Here is a 17895-nt window from a genome sequence, read left to right as displayed (position 1 = left end):
CCCTCTCAAAAAATTACATTCCTGGGTGCAAGCTTGAATACAACTGCCCAGATGGCTTTCCTTACGCCAGAGAAGCAAATTCATTTGGTGACTTACTTCAAACAGGTGGCCACAAAAACCCTGCTTTCTGCAAGGCAAATACTTCAAGCCTTGGGGTTCATGGCCTCCTGCATTCTTCTAATTCCATATGCAAGACTGCATATGAGAAAACTTCAGTGGTACTTAAAAAGTCTATGGAGTCAGCATTGTCACAGCCTGGAAACAATGATTCCTATCATACCTTGCCTGCAACTAGAGTTCCTATGGTGGGCAGAGGCCTGCCACCAAAACAAGGGACTGCCATTCACACCACCCCCTGCCATCCAAACCCTAACTACAGACACATCAGACTATGCTTGGGGGGCACATCTGGCAGGGAAGTGCATTCAGGGCAAATGGAGCTCAAATCAAATGCACCTTCATATCAATCAAAAAGAAATGCTAGCTGTACAGAATGCACCGACAGCCTTCCAGGACTACCTTCATCCAGAACAATTAATGATAAAGGCAGACAGCACCACGGTTATGTGGTACATAAGCAGGGGGGTACACACTCCTACCCCCTTTGCAGACTAGCCATGACATTGTGGAACACAGCCTTGACCTATCAAGTACAACTACAATCTGAATTCCTGCCAGGAAAGCTGAATACTCTAGCAGACGAACTAAGCAGAAATGTCATGGACCCACATGATTGGAAACTGGAACCACGGATTTTCAACATGTTGACACGCAAATGGGGGAGCCCAGACATAAATCTTTTTGCCTCACCCCAGAACTATCAGTTGGACAAATTTTGCACAAGAATTCATGACAAAAACGCCTGGAAAGTGGATGCTCTATCCTTCAGCTGGGAAAACCCATCAGTCTATGCCTTTCCCCCTCTGCTCTCCCAAGTTCTACTAAAAGTCAAGCAGGACAAACCAAAATGATTTTGATTGCTCCAGACTGGCCTCGCCAACACTGGTACCCACTCCTGCGCAATGTGTCACACCTTCCACTGTGGCACCTGCCTCAGACACCTTACTTACTGTCTCAGCAGAACAACCAAATTCTGCACACACAGCTCCAAACTTTGAATCTTGCAGCGTGGCTAATCACCTAAATTCACCGTTAGCATCCCTCAGCAAACCTGTGATGGATGTCATTTTGGAGGCGAGAAGACCTAGTACTAGAAAATCTTATGCTGACAAATGGAAAAGATTCTGTGCCTGGAATCAATCTCAAAGGATAAGCACAGCAGTGCCCAACATTCCTCAAATTTTACAATACTTACCTGTGATGCTTCACCAGGGCCTGTCCTTTTCTTCCATAAAAATCCATACCTCAGCCATTTCAGCTCATTACAACACAGATCCTCCCCTCTTCACTTATCCTCTGCTAAAGCAGTATCTCAGAGGGGCCAAAAACTTAAGACCACCCAGGAGAGCTCCAACCCCTGCCTGGGACCTCAATTTTGTATTTGAGAAGCTCACTCTCCCTCCTTTCGAGCCAGCTGCTACTGCATACTTAAAATTTCTCTCCTGGAAAACAGCTTTCCTTTTAGCAGTCACTTCAGCTAGAAGGATTACCGAATTACAGGCTCTTATGGCATTGGAGCCTTTCATAATTTTTCATGCGGACAGGGTATCTCTCAGGACCAGTCCTTCCTTTATGCCTAAGGTGGTATCCAGTGTGGCTCTTAATCAAACCATTCATTTGCCGGCTTTCTTTCCCAATCCACAGAACAAGGGGGGAGCGGATTCTGCATTCATTGGATGTACACAGACAACTTAGATTTTACTTGAGCAGGACAAAATCTCAAAGAAAATCTGAACAACTGCTGGTGGCATTTGCTGCAGGGGCAGAGGGAAGGGCTATTTCAAAGCAAACCATTTCCAAATGGATAGGCCATTGTATTTGTTTTTGCTATATGCACCATGGAAAAACTATCCCCCAGGGGATCAGATCCCATTCCACTTGGGCTGCATCTACTTCAACAGCCTTTCTCAGAGGTATTCCTACCGGGGACATTCTAGAAGCTGCTACCTGGAGCTCAGTTCATACGTTCGCCAAACATTACCATTTACCACTTTTCTCAAAATCCAGAGCTGGCTTTGCCACTGCTGTCCTGCAGGGCCTTGTAGCTGGTCCTAATGCTGTATAATTCCCTCCACCCAACTATAGCTTTGGAAATCTACCCAAATGTAATGACTGCAACAGTGAAACATGAAGAACATAGTACAGTTGTGTACACTTACCATAATTGTAGATGTTTGAGTGTATTCACTGTTGCAGTCCTGGTTACCCTCCCTCCTGCCCCCTATTTTTCTCTGGCTATACCTCTACCTTCTTTCACTATGCTTAAAAGCCCTTTTGGTGTGTTCCCTTGATTGGAGGTATATTTTTTATGTTTTTAATTTTATTTGCTCCTCATTTGGGGGACACCTGACATCTGGGGCAAGAAAAACAGATGTAATGGCGTCGGCTGCATGTTTTATACCCCTAACGACCTGACGTCATGGAAGAAGGAACAGCAGCCGATGCAGGACCCAAGACTTTGTTAATCAGGCTGACTGAGGGCAACCTGCCAGCAGATTACCCAAATGTAATGACTGCAACAGTGAATACACTCTAACATCTACATTTATTGTAAGTGTACACAACTGTACTTACTCTGCCCAAGGGAACATCAGTACCCATGAGCAGTTGTGGCTCACCTTCAGTCTTGCTGCTACAGAGTAGCTCCCTCCCTGAAGTAACCACCTCACCAGTCCTGGCTGCAAGTATGCAGCCTGTTTGGGTCTCCCCCACGCTACCAGACCCACATGCTTGTCTCCTAGCCTCACTGCGTGTAACTGCGTAAACACATGGTACTTCCTCATCCAAATCCTTCCCTATCAGGACATCTGTAGGGTGGTAGTTCTGTACCCCTGTTGTTTCAAGACAACCTACTATTGCCATTTTGTCTTCCCCACGTGCTGACTCTCTCACCTTTTGTTCCCCACCTTGCCTCTGTGGACATCTGTATGCAACATTGCTCTCTGGTTGCATTCAAAACATTTAACCCTTGGTCCTGGACATGTACCTGGACTAGTGGCTTCCCCTGCTACTGGCAGATTCTGTTGGGGCAGTCTGTGCTGCCCACCATGGGTTCCTTTAGACCCATGACCAGTACCGGGGCTCCCTTTCCTGTGCAGGGATGCCCTTCTTGCTTAGGTATAGGCTCCATTCTTCCCCCAAATCCTCTGAAGTAGCACATTGTCTATTAGCTAACCAGATCCTCATGTCCTCAGGCAAAGTGCTAAGAGCTTGTTCCCTCACCAAAAGGTCTACCAGCCCTTCAGAAGTGGTGACCTGACATCCACTCACACACCTATGAAAATAAGTGCTCAGTTCAGCAACATATTCACACACCTTTTCATCTGCCTTGTGTCTATGCTCACGAAACGTTTTCCTACAAGTTTCAGGTGTTAGCATAAAACATTCTAAAAAGTGATTTGTAATAGCAGTATAATCAAAATATTCGCAATCAGCAAGTTTAGATAATGCATTACCATGGAGTAAGGGGGTCAGGATCCGTACCCAGAGCCTTTGGTCAACATCACACTGTTTACATACCCTCTTAAACATATGAATGAAACTATCAAAATTATTCCCCTCTTTAAAGTGCGGAAGAAATTTACTGACCTTTTGTGCTTCTGTGGTCCAGTTATTCCCTTCCCCATTACCTCCATGACTCTGGCGAAGAATCAGCATCTCCCCTCTCATGCTGCCTCTGCCTCTTCTTTTCCTCAGCTTCCAGGCTTAGCAGTCTCTCATTCTCCTTAGCCTGTAGACGTCTCAGTCTCTCAGCTGCTTCCGTTTCCAAACGCTTGGCCTCCAACTCAAGTATCTTTAGCTCCAGATGGATTTTCAAGTCCTCTGCAGAAAGGTTGAGCTGTCCATTCTCTGAGGGTGGTACATTTCCACTGCCAGTCTGGTTGTCTTCCTGGTTGCTGTTTTCTGATGCAGCTTTGACCAAACCTGCAATCATGTCTGCATTAGTCAGGTTTCCATGCACCAGTCCCCTAGCCTGGCACATCTCAGCCAGCTGGCTCCTTGTCAGCTTTCTGTACTCCTTTGCTGACAATGCTGCCTGCTCTCCCTGACTAACTAAGCTAACAAAAGAAATAAAACAATTGTGATCTGAGCTCTGAGTATTCGCTGTGTGGCTGATTTAGAGTACAAAACACCTTCCAAGATCTACTTTACACAAGCTACAGGAATTCTCTCTACCCACGCTACAGGAATTCTCTCTACCCACACCACTAAAAGCCAGTTAGTATTTGCCAACCAATTAATATGTGGTGTGGATATCCCACCACAGCCAAACAATATGTGACACCCTTGCCCTGGCCCAGCAATCAAGGAGCCTCAAGCCTCACCACGAACACCAGTGAGGCGCGTCCATATAGGGAAAGGATAATAAATACACACACAGTAAAGTACAATTTCCCTTAAGAAATATTGAGTATTGAGTGTATGTGTGTGTGTGTGTATGTATGTATGTGTGTGTGTGTATATATATATATATATATATATATATATATATATATATATTATATAAACTCAGAGATTGCAGTACAGTGAGGGAAGGGATACATGTCCTGATCCCCACTGTAGTGCGATTTCCACTCAAAATGCCAAACTCGCAACAAAAGAAGTGAATGCACATTGACATTCTCTCTTTTCTGAGTTCGGCATTTTTCAGTTCACTAATGTGAATTGTTGAAAACCTTTCACATATCTGACAGTTGCAGATGTGCACCTCGATATTTTAGAGTTAAACCGTTGTTAACATATATTGCTCATCCTCTTGAAAATAAGCCTATCCGTGGTGGTAGCATTGTTGCCTCACAGCAAGAGGTTCTCCCGTTCGATTCTCGGCTGGAGTGCGGGGAGTTGCTTCTGTGTGGAGTCTGCATGTCCTCCCCGCGGTTGGGTGGGCGTTTGAAAGACATGCGTAAATGGGCATGCCTTCATTGAAGGTTGGACGTCGAGCTGGCACCTTGGCATTTGTCAAAATCTGCTGCCATTCATTGGCAGACCGGAGTTCCGCTGTGGCGACCCCTAACTGGGGAAAAAGCCGAAAGACAACATTACATAGTTTGTTTGTCCTGAGACCAGATGTCAACCATCATTTGAACGAGACATTAAAACTGCAGTCCCGTTTGCCTGAGTTGTTAGCTGAGGTGGATGTAGAAGATCTGAAATGTTTTTGAAAAGATTAGAGGAAGTTCTCAAGTGTTGTGGCAAAATTTCCCTAGTCAGTATGAATACCACCTCAAGTTTCCACCTAAAAGTGGCCAGACTAACCCAGTCAGTAAAGTGTAAATAAAAATAAGTAAATATCTGTACTTTTCAGCCTTCATAGCGCTGTTCCGTAGCTTGATATTATCAGCTGTATTTTATAGTGGAGTTCTATCTAGAACACTCTTGAAAACCTAAGACCAGTGCACATGCCTTCCCCAAATTCTCTGTCATGTTTCCCATCTAAGCAAAGTATGTCCATATTTTGCATCTTTTTTTTTAAACTATCCAATTGCATTGTCAATTTATCACCATCTGTATGGTGATGTTCAACGTGTTACCCTGCTGCAGTCATCACACTTGGGTTATCCTGTCATCAGGCGGTCCCGCAGTCGGCCGGAATTCCAAAGTCTTGGTCCGGCATCGGTTGCTGACGCTTCTTTCCTGACGTCAGTGCTCCAGAGGTATATATAATTCATCCGACGCCATTTTCTTCAGTCTTTCTTGCCGCGTGGTGCCCGAAGCAGAAGCAGTTCGCAATTGCCTGTCGGCCGACTCCTGAGATTTTCGAAGTCGAATTTCAGATCCGAAGTCTTCAATAAAGCTAAGTACCCCATTGGGGAAACTTTTCTTGCCTCAGACCGATGTCAGAAAAAGTTAACAATTGTATTTCTTGTGGGAAGCAAATACCTCATAAGGATTTTCATTCTTACTGCATACCTTGCCTAGGCCCAGAACACGACGTCACTGGTTGTCGTTTTTGTGCTAGGTTTAATAAGCGTACTATAAAAAGACGCTTTGATTTCGCACGACACTACTTCGGTAGAAAAGGTCCGGTCTCAGGTTCACCGGTCTTCAGTGAGGCTCTGACGCAGCCCCTGACTACCGCAGATCTGGAACCCGAGACCGCTTCGGAGCTTTTGGCGGAGAGTACTAGGCCAACGCAGCCATTTTGTTTAGCCCCTACCGATGACACTGCTGAAAAAGATGTCGGTGCTGCAGAAACGCCTTCGGTTTCTGAAGGCGTTTTCAGACCGACTACGCTCACCATAAAAACGTATCCTAAGACTAAGACTCCTATTAAACCTAAAAAGACTGCACTTCAGTCTCCAGTTCAAGGCCCCATGCCTAAGAAACAGATGCTCAAAATGGCTGAAGATTTGATCTCTTTAATCAGGGGTTCCCAACCCCCACCCGACAAAAGGCCTAGACAAGAGGAAGATTATGCCTCCTCTGAACAAGTGTCTATTTCCTCAGGCTCCTCTGAGGACCAAGATTACTCCTTCTCCCCTTATGAAGATTCTGATGCTGAGGATTCTATTCCCTCAGCTTCTCCTCCTGAAGACTACTCCTTTGGGGAAACTTTACACACTATGAGGGAACATTTTCACTGGGAAGGTCAGGACTGCTCTGACTCAAAAAAAAGACTCCGAGAGTTTCTTTTACTCCCCCAGCACTGACCACTTGCCATCCCCCCAGTTTTAGACATTGTGTATGATGTTTACTTAGAATCCAGTTTGAACCTAGATTCTCTGCCTCCTGCTCCAGCCAAACCTGACAGATGCTATAGAGTACCTGATTCCCACAAATTCCTTTATAAAAGGGGCTAAGGCTTCTACGGCAAAAAATCCTGTACCCTCTGAAAGGGACTCCAGAGCACTAGACAGGTGGGGGAAAAAGGTGTACACCTCAGCCACTCTAGCTATGAGGGCACTAAATTGCTAATTTCACATGATAAAATATCAGCAATTTCTAATGTCTCAGTTAAAACAAAAAATGAGCACACTCCCTCAACAGTCTGAATTGAAAGAAATGCAGGATCTGTTGCATGCAACTGAACAGGTGGGCAAACGTACTTTACAATGTGGGTTTGATTCTTTGGAGGATTCCTGCAGAGCAGCTGTCACTGGGTCTGTTATACGTAGGCATTCTTGGCTAAAGGAACAAACTCTACCTGATCATGTTAAAGCAAAACTTCTAGATGCTCCCTTACAGCAGGATGTTCTTTTTGGAGTTAAAGCAGAAGTAGTCTTAAAGAAAATGGAGGATAAGGCAAAATCTATGCAGACAGTCAAAGATTTTCTACAGGTACAGCCCCCTCGCTTCTGCAGAAATTGGCCAACAAAAAATTGGTCCTTTCCAGCTACTGACAGACCACAGAGGGGTAAATACAGACGTCCAAGAGGCAGAGGACAACCACAAGCCCAGTACAAACCTCGACAATGGGGCACTGCAACACAGAAGGGAGGAGAAGACGGGTCCCAAACTACCAGAAGGCAAACTCAATGCCTTGCACCTCATCTGGCCAAGCAACACTCTCTTGGCAGCCCCCTTGGGAGGAAAACTCGCACTTTTTTCAGACTACTGGCACATTGTCACAAAGGACAAATGGGTCCTAGACATAATTTCACGAGGATACAGGTTCCATTTCCACACCTTGCCAATGAAAAGAGGAATGCCAAACCTGCTACAAAATCAATGGGCAGAGGCACAAAAACAAATTACAGCTCTCATGGACATGAAAGCCATTCAACTGGTACCTACTCGAGAGCAAGGCCAAGGATTTTACTCAAGACTCTTTCTAGTTCCCAGAAAGGACAATGCCTGGAAACCAATTCTGGACCTTTCTATTCTAAACACCTTCTTACAAGTACACAAATTCAAGATGCTAACACTACAGCAGCTTCTTCCCATGTTGGGCAAGAAAGCATGGCTAGTAACGTTGGACCTCAAGGAGGCATACCTGCATGTCCCTATCAGACAAAGTTGAAGAAGATACCTCTGTTTCATTGCAGGTTCAACCCACTACCAATTTTCTGCACTGCCCTTTGGCTTATCTACTGCACCCAGGGTTTTCACAAAATGCCTGGCACCAGTAATTGCATACTGCAGACAAAGAGGAATTCAAATATACCCATACCTGGACGACTGCCTCATCCAAGCAGAAAGCAAGGACATCCTCTTACAACATCTGGCTTTTGTAAAACATCTTCTAAGTTGCCTGGGGTACACGGTAAATGAAAAGAAATCAAAACTAGTACCCTCACAAAATATGACATTCCTGGGTGCCAGCTTGAATACAACGGCCTAGAAGGCTTATCTGACGCCAGTCAAACAACTACAACTGACTCAATATTTCAAAACAGTGGCAACAAAAACCTAACTACCTGCAAGAAAAATTCTGCAGGTCTTGGGCTTCATGGCATCTTGCATACTACTAATACCATTTGCAAAGCTGCATATGAGGAAATTACAGTGGTACCTAAAAAGCGTATGGTCTCAACACAGCCACAGCTTGAACACAATGATATCTCTCATTCCCTGCCTACAACAGAAGTTTCTATGGTGGTCACAGGCATGTCACCTCAACAAGGGTCAGCCTTTCACCTTGCCCCCAGCCAGGCAAACTATGACAACAGATGCATCGGACTACGCCTGGGGGGCACACATGGCAGGACAGTGCGTTCAAGGCGTATGGACTGCAGATCAAAGGAATCTGCACATCAATCAAAAAGAGATGCTAGCTGTACAGAATGCTCTGATAACCTTCAAGAATCTATTACATCCAGGACAACTTACAATAAGGACGAACAACACCACAGTAATGTGGTACATAAACAAACAAGGGGGTACACACTCCTACCCTCTATGCAAGCAAGCAGTGACCTTGTGGAACACAGCTCTGGCTTACCAAGTTCAGTTACAAGCTCAGTTCCTGCCAGGAAAAAAGAACACATTGGAAGACTACCTCAGCAGAAACATCATGGATCCCCACGAGTGGAAACTGGATCCACAAGTATTTGCAATGATAACTCAGAAATGGGGCCTTCCAGACATAGACCTGTTTGCCAGTCCTCAAAACTATCAACTAACAAAATTTTGTACAAGGACACTTCACCATCAAGCTTGGAAAGTGGACGCACTCTCATTCAGTTGGAAAATCCTGACAGTATATGCCTTCCCTCTCCTCACAAAGGTGCTTCTGAAAGTCAGAAAGGAGAGACCACGACTGATGCTCATAGCCCCAGACTGGCCACGCCAGCACTGGTACCCACTGTTGAGGAATATGGCCCAGGGCCCTCCTTGGATTTTACCACAAATTGCCCATTTGCTCACACAGCAAAACAATCAGATTCTTCACAGCCAGCTCAAAACCTTAAATCTGGCTGCATGGCAAATCACCTAAGCATCCAGCCAGCTCCTCTTTCCCAAGCAGTTATGGATGTTATTCTGGAAGCTAGGAGGCCCAGCACCAGGAAGGCCTATTCGGACAAATGGAAAAGGTTTTGCGCCTGGAACCAAGCCAAAGGCCAAAGAACACTACAGCCTCACATGCCTCAGATTCTACAGTATTTAACTGAGATGTTGCACAAAGGACTTTCTTTTTCTTCCATTAAAATCCATGCATCAGCTATTTCAGCCCACTACACTAAACACTGCGGGACTGCCTGACGACAGGATAACCCAAGTGTGATGACTGCAGCAGGGGTGTACACTCGAACATCTACATTTATGGTAGGTACAAAACTGTACTTTTATTGTACTTGTCAATATTTAGAGAAATCATTTTTATACTTCATGCAAGCAAGTTTCTTTTTCTTTAGTTTTTCTTTCTCTTTATTTTTAATTATGCTGTATTGTGTAGTCTGCATGTCTTTAGAATTAATTGGTTGCTCATCTTCTAAGCTTTCATATTTTTCCTTATGTAAAATCCTGTGTATTTCCTAGTTGTAGTCTGCACTTTTTTCTGTAATTGTGCTTGACTGCTTTTTAGTTTCACAAAACTTTTGCCTTTCTCTCCACAGTTTTAATTTCTACCTGCTTTTCCTGTGATGTCTGCAGTTAATGTTCTATGGCTGTAATATCTTCCTGTATAACTTTCATTTGTAGCTCTATAGACGGTCCCCTCAAAAATGGAGACTACAGACGTGAGAGCTAGAAATTTGTAGTGTGCAGATGATGGCGATGTCCTGTAAGCCAGAAGTGAATTTGATTTCCAGTTCACTTCCGAGTGTAGAGCAGCTGACTTGAAAATCAGCACCTCCAAATCAGAAGTTGTCCTGCTGTCCTAAAAAAAGAAATAGATTGCTGTCTGCAGGGGAAAGATGTCTGTGGGTGGGAGCCCTGCCCTGCTTCCTCAGGTAGAGGAGTTTGTATTTTGGGATATTGTTCAATATGATGGTAGAGGGGATCAGGAGATTTAACATTGGCTGGGTTCTCAGGTGGCCGTACTGCAGACATTGTAGAGATGTGTTAGTGAAACAACTGTCAGTCTTGGAATGAAGTGGTCAGTTTACCAGTCACTCTGTTTCTGACCTCCTCTGTGGTCTTTATCTTTTGGTAGTGACCAAAAATGTTCTATTTAAGTGGCTATTGCTTGAGAATGAATATCGCCACCTTCTCGTGGTAGCTGGGCAAGATTTAGGAACTCGACAAACTATAAGGATCTCATAGTACAGCCAGTGTTTTGAGAGGTCGAACTTGGAAACTGTTGCTGGGAATTGGAAAATCAGTTCTGTTTTAGTCGGTCACTGACGTGCTGGTAAGGGCAGGTAGATTAGAAAACGCATACATGCAGAAGTGTGTTTGTGGTGTGTGCATGTACATGTTTTTTTCCCATTTATTTGTATACTGTTTGACAGATGATTGGTTTATTTCTGATGCACAGCCCTGTGTAAGCACCGTGAAGCTTCTCTTTTTTTCTATTTCAGTAATTGTTATAGTTGGTAAGTGTGCCGGATTTGCTATGAACATCTGTTTGGCAGATTTGTCATCTTGTTTTGATGCCTGATTGAAAAACTTCAAAGGTGAACATTGAAGGGTTTATGAAGTCATCACACTACCACTAAAATTCTCAAAAGTAGTTTTAACATCCGCATATTTCTGTCTTAGCAAAATGTATACAATGTTACTTTTTAACAGTCAAATTGAAACTTTTATAATATCATTTGTAACAGTTTCGTTTTTTTTTTTTTTTTTTTATATTTTCCGTAGTGGTATTTTCTTGCTATATGTTGTGGTCTTGTAACTGTTTGTTATATCAGTGTATCCCAAGTTATTTTATAATACTATTAGTTACTTGCTGTCTTAGTTCCTTCACTGTTGGTATATGCTAGCTACTGGATTATATTTAGAAAACTTATAAATTGAGGGTTCAGATTCTGTGTATGTTTGTGTGTATGCACACACATGCCCACACACACATATCTTAATATGTACGTAGGTAGAAGGAATGATGCCGCAAATCCTGCAATAGTAATAATTAAAAAAAAAAAAAAAAAGGATGTATAAACATCTGTAGACCATAACTGACAAAATAGGTATCTTGTTATAGTATGAAGCACACATGGGTGGAATATGTGATTGCAGGAAACAGTTATTGCTGCACTGAAGTGGAGAAGGAATGTTCTAAAAATGCAGCATTGCACATGTGGGTTTGGAGGGAAGGAGCATGAAATAGAGGGAATATACTATGTAATGGTGAAATGTATTTTGCTTTGCTAGTGTACAGTCAGTTGTCTGTCTGACTTTAAAACTATTATGTTCAATGGATATTTTGGTTCACCATGTTATTGCTTGCCAGTAGTGTAAGTGAGATCTATAATACGTATTAAACTTTTTTCCCCTCTCCTTACTCTTTGAAGGTTTGCTTCAGCTATCTATTGATCGGCGAACATCGTAGAAAGGATAAATAATCATGCCGGTTTCTGCTGCAGGGGTCTTTTTTGACCCATCACCCTCTGGTAAGTACCTTGTTTACAGGATGTTTTGTACAGACATGTACTACGTCTGTGTTTGCTGTGGGCTGTGCCCTATAGTGCATTAAGATGGTATTGTGCTGTTGCTCTGCAGGGGGCCGACTTCTCTGAGAGGAAGGAATTAAGACTGTTTGAAACTTTAGCTCGTTCTGTTTAGGGCAGTTCCAGACATTGAAGCAGACATGGGACGACCATCAGCAGCAGCTAAAGGTAAGTTTTAGGGACTTGGTTAATCAATCCCAGCTGAGTGTGCTGTAGATCTAGAAGAATGCATTGATACAAGTGTATGTGTGTGTGTCTGGCAGTTGCTCCAGCTCTGTCAGATTTCAAAGTAGGGTAACCTTCAGACCTTTAGTGTTTTACCTCTGTTTTTTGCCATCACCTGATGTTAGTGATGGTCAGAGAGAAATGCTAAACTCTGAAGTAGTCAAAAGTATTATTTTCTTCACTTTTAGCTGTTTTGTGTCCCTGCAGTACACAGAGTAATTAATTGCTTTGTGTGCATAATGCACAAGTGTCATAATAGTAATTTTAATGCCGTCCCATGTTCAACCTAAAAAAAAAAAAAGTGTTTTAGGCTGTTGCTGAAGCTTTTCTGTACCACTGGATATTTTGGTAATTACATTGTCTTTTTATGTATTGCCTTATTTCTCTTCAGCAGTGTCTTTCTAAACAGCATGATTAAGTTTGGAGGCATTTGTATATCATTTTAAATTAAAAACATATTTTGTTCAAGTGTAACTTTCTTGTTTACTGTGGGTTTAAACAAATTTTTGTAATTTGGTGCATGTTGTGCAGTTTTCCAACATCTTTACCAGGCTGTGTTGGAAGGGTCTGTATTAGTATTTGTAAATTATGTTTTTCCTTTCACTAACACTGTATTGTGCGACTTGCAGCAGTGGTGCCATGTTAGAATTTACACTCCCACATCGCACTCTTAGCATCTCTCCTCTAGCCTTCAAGTTTGAGACTTAACCACTTTGTACTTGTTTGCAGGTGGTTATGTTTAGAGTGAAATGTACATTAATATAAAAGATGGCAGTAGAAGATGGTATTGGAAAGGAGTAGCAAATCACACACTGCTGTTAAAAGCACGCTGTAGTACTTTGCATGTTAGGTGCCCACATCTGTCAGGTAGCTTATGAATTTTGTAGTATGTAACGCAAATGAAAGCCGTTTAAATCGATCAGTGCAGAGTCACATTAACCCCTTTGAAGTGTCTTATCACCCCCCAGTGAAATGATAGTGATTGATTATCTTGGGTGGACCATCACAGTCCCACAGTCTTTTCTTTTGGAGGGTCAGACATATGGTTCATAGACTCTTACTAAGGCTGCAGCATAGGAAAAGTACAGTTTTGTACCTACCATAAATGTAGATGTTCGAGGATATCCATTGCTGCAGTCCTGACACATGGGTATTCCGCTGTCCACCATCGGCCCGAATACCAAAGGGCTAGAATCTGGCGTCGGTCATGGCGCTCGAGGCTGACATCAGTATGTGCCAGTACAAATGCGCATGACCGACGCCATACCCTCAGTCTTTCTTGCCTCAGACGTCAGAATGCAAAAAATACCACCCAAAACCCAAACCTAAATAAGGGGGTAGGAGGGAGGGAAATTTGGACTGCAGCAATGGATATCCTCGAGCATCTACATTTATGGTAGGTACAAAACTGTACTATGTTCTTCGTCTACCATTGCTGCAGTCCTGACACATGGGTAGAATCCCAGAGCAACGGAAAACAGGGAGGATGGCCAACTAAACAGAATTAGGAGCTGCTAACATGCCCTGTAGAACAGCAGTGGCAAACCCAGCCCTAGACCTAGAATAAAGAGGTAAATGATAATGCTTAGTAAATGTATGTACAGAACTCCAAGTAGCTGCCTCCAAAATGTCCTTAGCAGCTACCCCTCTCGAAAAAGCAGTAGAGGTGGCCGTAGCCCTAGTAGAGTGAGGCCTGATCCCAGCAGGAACATCTTTCCCATGATGAGAATAACAAAAAGCAATACAATGGCCAATCCACTTGGAGATAGTGTGTTTTGAAACAGCTTTCCCTTGTGAAGTCAAAGCAAAAGAAACAAACAACTGTTGAGATCTTCTGAACTCTTTGGTTCTGCTCAAATAATATCCTAAATGCCTATGCACATCCAAAGAATGCAAAACTTTCACCCCTTTATTTTGGGGGTCAACATAAAAAGTAGGCAAATGTATAGATTGGTTCAGTGCCACATTTGAAATTACTTTAGGCATAAAAGTAGGATTAGTACGTAAGGAAACTCTGTCCTTGTGAAAAATCAGAAATGGTTCTACTGCCACGAGGGCCTGTAATTCAGAGACCCTTCGAGTAGAAGTAACAGCCAACAAAAAAGCAGTCTTCCAAGACAACAACTTCAACTCAGCTGTAGCTGCAGGTGCAAATGGAGGCAGAGTCAGCTTCTCCAAAACAAAAGTAAGATCCCAGGCTGGAGTGGGAGCTCTTCTCGGGGGACTTATATTCTTTGCCCCTCTAAGAAACTGTTTAACCAATGGATGAGAAAACAAAGGAGGGTCACATTCATAGTGAGCAGAAATAGCTGCAGCATGCACTTTAACAGAAGAGAAAGACAATCCCTTGTCTAACAAAACAGTCAAATATTGCAAAATACAACTCAAGTTAGGCAATTTAACATCAAAGCCGTGAGCTGCACTCCAAAGAAAAAATCTCCTCCATTTATCAGCATAAACTTTCCGAGCAGTAGGACGCCTGGCTTCCAAAAGAACATCCAAAACTTGTTGTGGAAGCTGCAGGCCTTCCTTCCTCAAAACTGAATTCTCCAGGCTGTCAGGTAAAGAGATCGCACGCTGATATTGAGAAAATGATTGTCCTCCTGAGTCAATAAGTGAGGAATCTGTGGTAATGGCCAAGGTGTCCCAAGAATTAAACTCCTTAAGAGAGGGTACCAATGTTGTCGAGGCCAACCTGGTGCTATCAGAATCATGCGAGGCATTTCCCTCCTGACTTTCAACAATACCTTTGGAAGAAGAGGCAAAGGAGGAAAGGCATACACGTGCAGGTTTCTCCAGCTGAAGGATAGTGCATCTATTTTCCAGGCTTTCGGATGAAATAGCCTTGTGCAAAACATTGGCAGTTGATAATTCAGAGGAGAAGCGAACAGATCTATGTCTGGAGTTCCCCAAGCCATGGTCAACTGCAGAAACACCTGACGATCCAACTTCCATTCGCGAGGATCCACAATCTGTCTGCTCAGAACATCTGCTAAAGAATTTTGTGCTCCTGGCAGAAACAGTGCTCGAAGAGTGATGTGCAGTTTTAAAGCAGTTTCCCATACTAGCATTGCTTGTCTGCACAATGGATAAGAATGGGTTCCCCCTTGCTTGTTGATGTACCACATGACTGTTGTGTCGTCTGTTCGAATCGACACCAGTCCTGATTGAAGTAGGCTCTTGAATGCTTCCAAAGCAAATTGAACTGCCAGCATCTCTTTCATGTTGATATGTAAATGAAGTAGCTCTGGGGGCCAAAGGTCTTGAATCCATTTTCCTTCGAGATGAGCTCCCCAGGCCGACTCAGAGGCGTCTGTCGTTAATATCTGACATGCCTCTGGCTGGGTCACAGAGAGTCCCTTGTTTAGGTGACATTCCTGAGCCCACCACAGAAATTCTTTTTGTATGCAAGGGAGAATCTGAATGACAGTGTCCAAATCGTGGCTGTGTTGAGTCCACACGCTTTTGAGATACCATTGTAACTTCCTCATATGCAGTGTGGCATTGGGAAGCACTAGAATACAAGATGCCATGAACCCTAAGGCTTGAAGGACTGTCTTTGCAGTCAGCCTGGACATTACTGAAAGCTGTTGGAAGTATTGATGAAGATGTCTTTGTTTGTCCAGGGTAAGAAATGCCATCTGGGTTGCTGTATTCAGTCTCACACCCAGAAAACACATCCCTTGTGAGGGTACTAGACTGGACTTTATTTCGTTCACAGAATACCCTAGGCATCTTAAAACTGTCATTACATAGTGAAGATGTTGAAGAAGTTCTTGCTTGCCTTGAGCCAGAAACAAACAGTCGTCCAGATAAGGATAAATTTGAATTCCTTGTAGTCTGAAAAAAGCAATTACTGGAGCCAGGACTTTTGTGAATACCCTGGGCGCAGTAGACAAGCCAAAGGGCAATGCAGAGAACTGACAATGCAAATTCCCATTCCGAAATCCCAGGAACGTCCTGGAACTGGGCCCGATAGGAATGTGAAGATAGGCCTCTATGAGCCTTGCCCAGCATAGGCAGCAAGTGCTGCAACGTTAACATCTTGAACTTTGGAATTTCCAAAAAGGTGTTTAGAATGGACAAATCCAGAATTGGTCTCCAAGTATTTACTTCCTTTGGCACTAAGAAAAGACGGGAATAAAACCCTGTGCCTCCTTCAGCAGAAGGTACTTCCTGTATTGCCCTCCACTGAAGCAGAGAAGAAATTTTTTTTTTCCCCGTGCTTCCAGTCTTTGCTGATGAGGCACATCTGGCACACCTTCGAAAGGAGAGAAAGTGTGGAAATAAAATTTGTAGCCTCGATTTACAATGTCCAATACCCATTTGTCCTGGGTAACCAAATGCCAATACTTTGCGAAAAGTTCCAGTTTTCCTCCTAGAGGAGCTGCCAGCATGGCAGAATCCGGCAGCTGAAGACGCAGGTCATTGAGTTTGTTTCCGAAAGGACTGATCCCTGCCCTCCCCAGCAGAAGGGGTAAAAGAACCTAAAGTTCTAGGAGTAGCAGGGCCCTGAGAGGAAGCTCTACCCCTACCTCGCGTGGACCTGCCCTAGACTGATAATCTGAAGAGGGAAAAGACCACCCTTTAGTAGGCCAATTCCTACTGAACTTAGGGGCTGAACCTGTAAACAATCCTTAACTGTCTGCATAGACTTAGCTTTTTCCTCCATTTTTCAAAACTGATTCAACGGAGGGCCAAAAGAACATCAGACTGCAAAGGAGCATCCATAATCCGAGCCTTAACATGCTCTGACAATGTCGAACTTTCAACCAGGCATGCCTGCGAAGAACTGAACTAGTAGCAGCCACCCTGGAAGAAGCCTGTAAAGCATCAAAACCATATTGCAAAGAATGCTTACCAACTTGTTCTGAAACATGCACTAAATCCAGAAGCTCTGTACATTCAATACCTTCAGATAAAGCATCAACTTTACATTTCAATTGGCCCAGCAAATAATTTAGACAATGTAAAGCTCTCATAGCTAAAGTGGAAGAGGTATACAACTTCTTACCCCACCTATCCAGAGCTCTAGCATCCTTGACCAAAGGAACTGGATTCTTAACCACAGCAGCCCTGACACCCTTGGGGCCTTGAGTAATGGTGTCTGGGTCAGCCCTAGGACCCTTGTATAAATACTAGTGAGCTTCCGGTACCCTGCAGTATCTATCTGGTTTAGCAGGGGCAGGAGGCAAAGAGTCAGGGTTAAGAGAAGCCTCAGAAAAAAACAACCTGAACAACATCCAATACAGGGGGAATAGCCAAAGGCCTATGCTGAGGCAAAAACAAGAATTCTCTAAGCCTTTTACGAGAATCAGAATAATCCTGGCCTTCCCATTTAAAATGCTCCCTCATGGAATGCAAGGTTTCAGAAAAGAAAAATCTTCAGGAGGGGCAGAGGGAGGAGAATCCTCAGCCTCTGAATCAGAGTAGGGAGGGAAATCCTGGAGCTCTTCCACAGAAGAATCAGAGTCATTGGAAGACTGATCCAGACCCTCTATCCCTGGCTCTACCCTGGGCCTTTTCTCAGGGGGAGGCATAGAACCCCTAATTAAAGTAA

The 17895-nt window shown here is 43.7% G+C and overlaps 1 protein-coding gene across 1 annotated transcript in view; it reads left to right on the top strand.

Annotated features, from left to right (window-relative positions):
• The window catches only part of SCML2 (Scm polycomb group protein like 2), a 2608432-nt gene that overhangs the window by 301395 nt on the left and 2289142 nt on the right, over positions 1-17895 (top strand). Inside the window, exon 2 of the mRNA XM_044073060.1 lies at positions 11955-12053. Coding sequence (XP_043928995.1) covers positions 12008-12053 — 46 coding nt within the window. The 5' untranslated portion in view covers positions 11955-12007. The remainder of the gene's footprint in view (positions 1-11954; positions 12054-17895) is intronic.

Source organism: Protopterus annectens, chromosome 5.part1 (genome assembly GCF_019279795.1).
Source record: "Protopterus annectens isolate FY-2018-M chromosome 5.part1, PAN1.0, whole genome shotgun sequence".
Lineage (NCBI taxonomy): Eukaryota > Metazoa > Chordata > Ceratodontiformes > Protopteridae > Protopterus > Protopterus annectens.
Note: the sequence above shows the minus strand (reverse complement) of the source record. Positions and strands in the feature narration are given on the sequence as shown.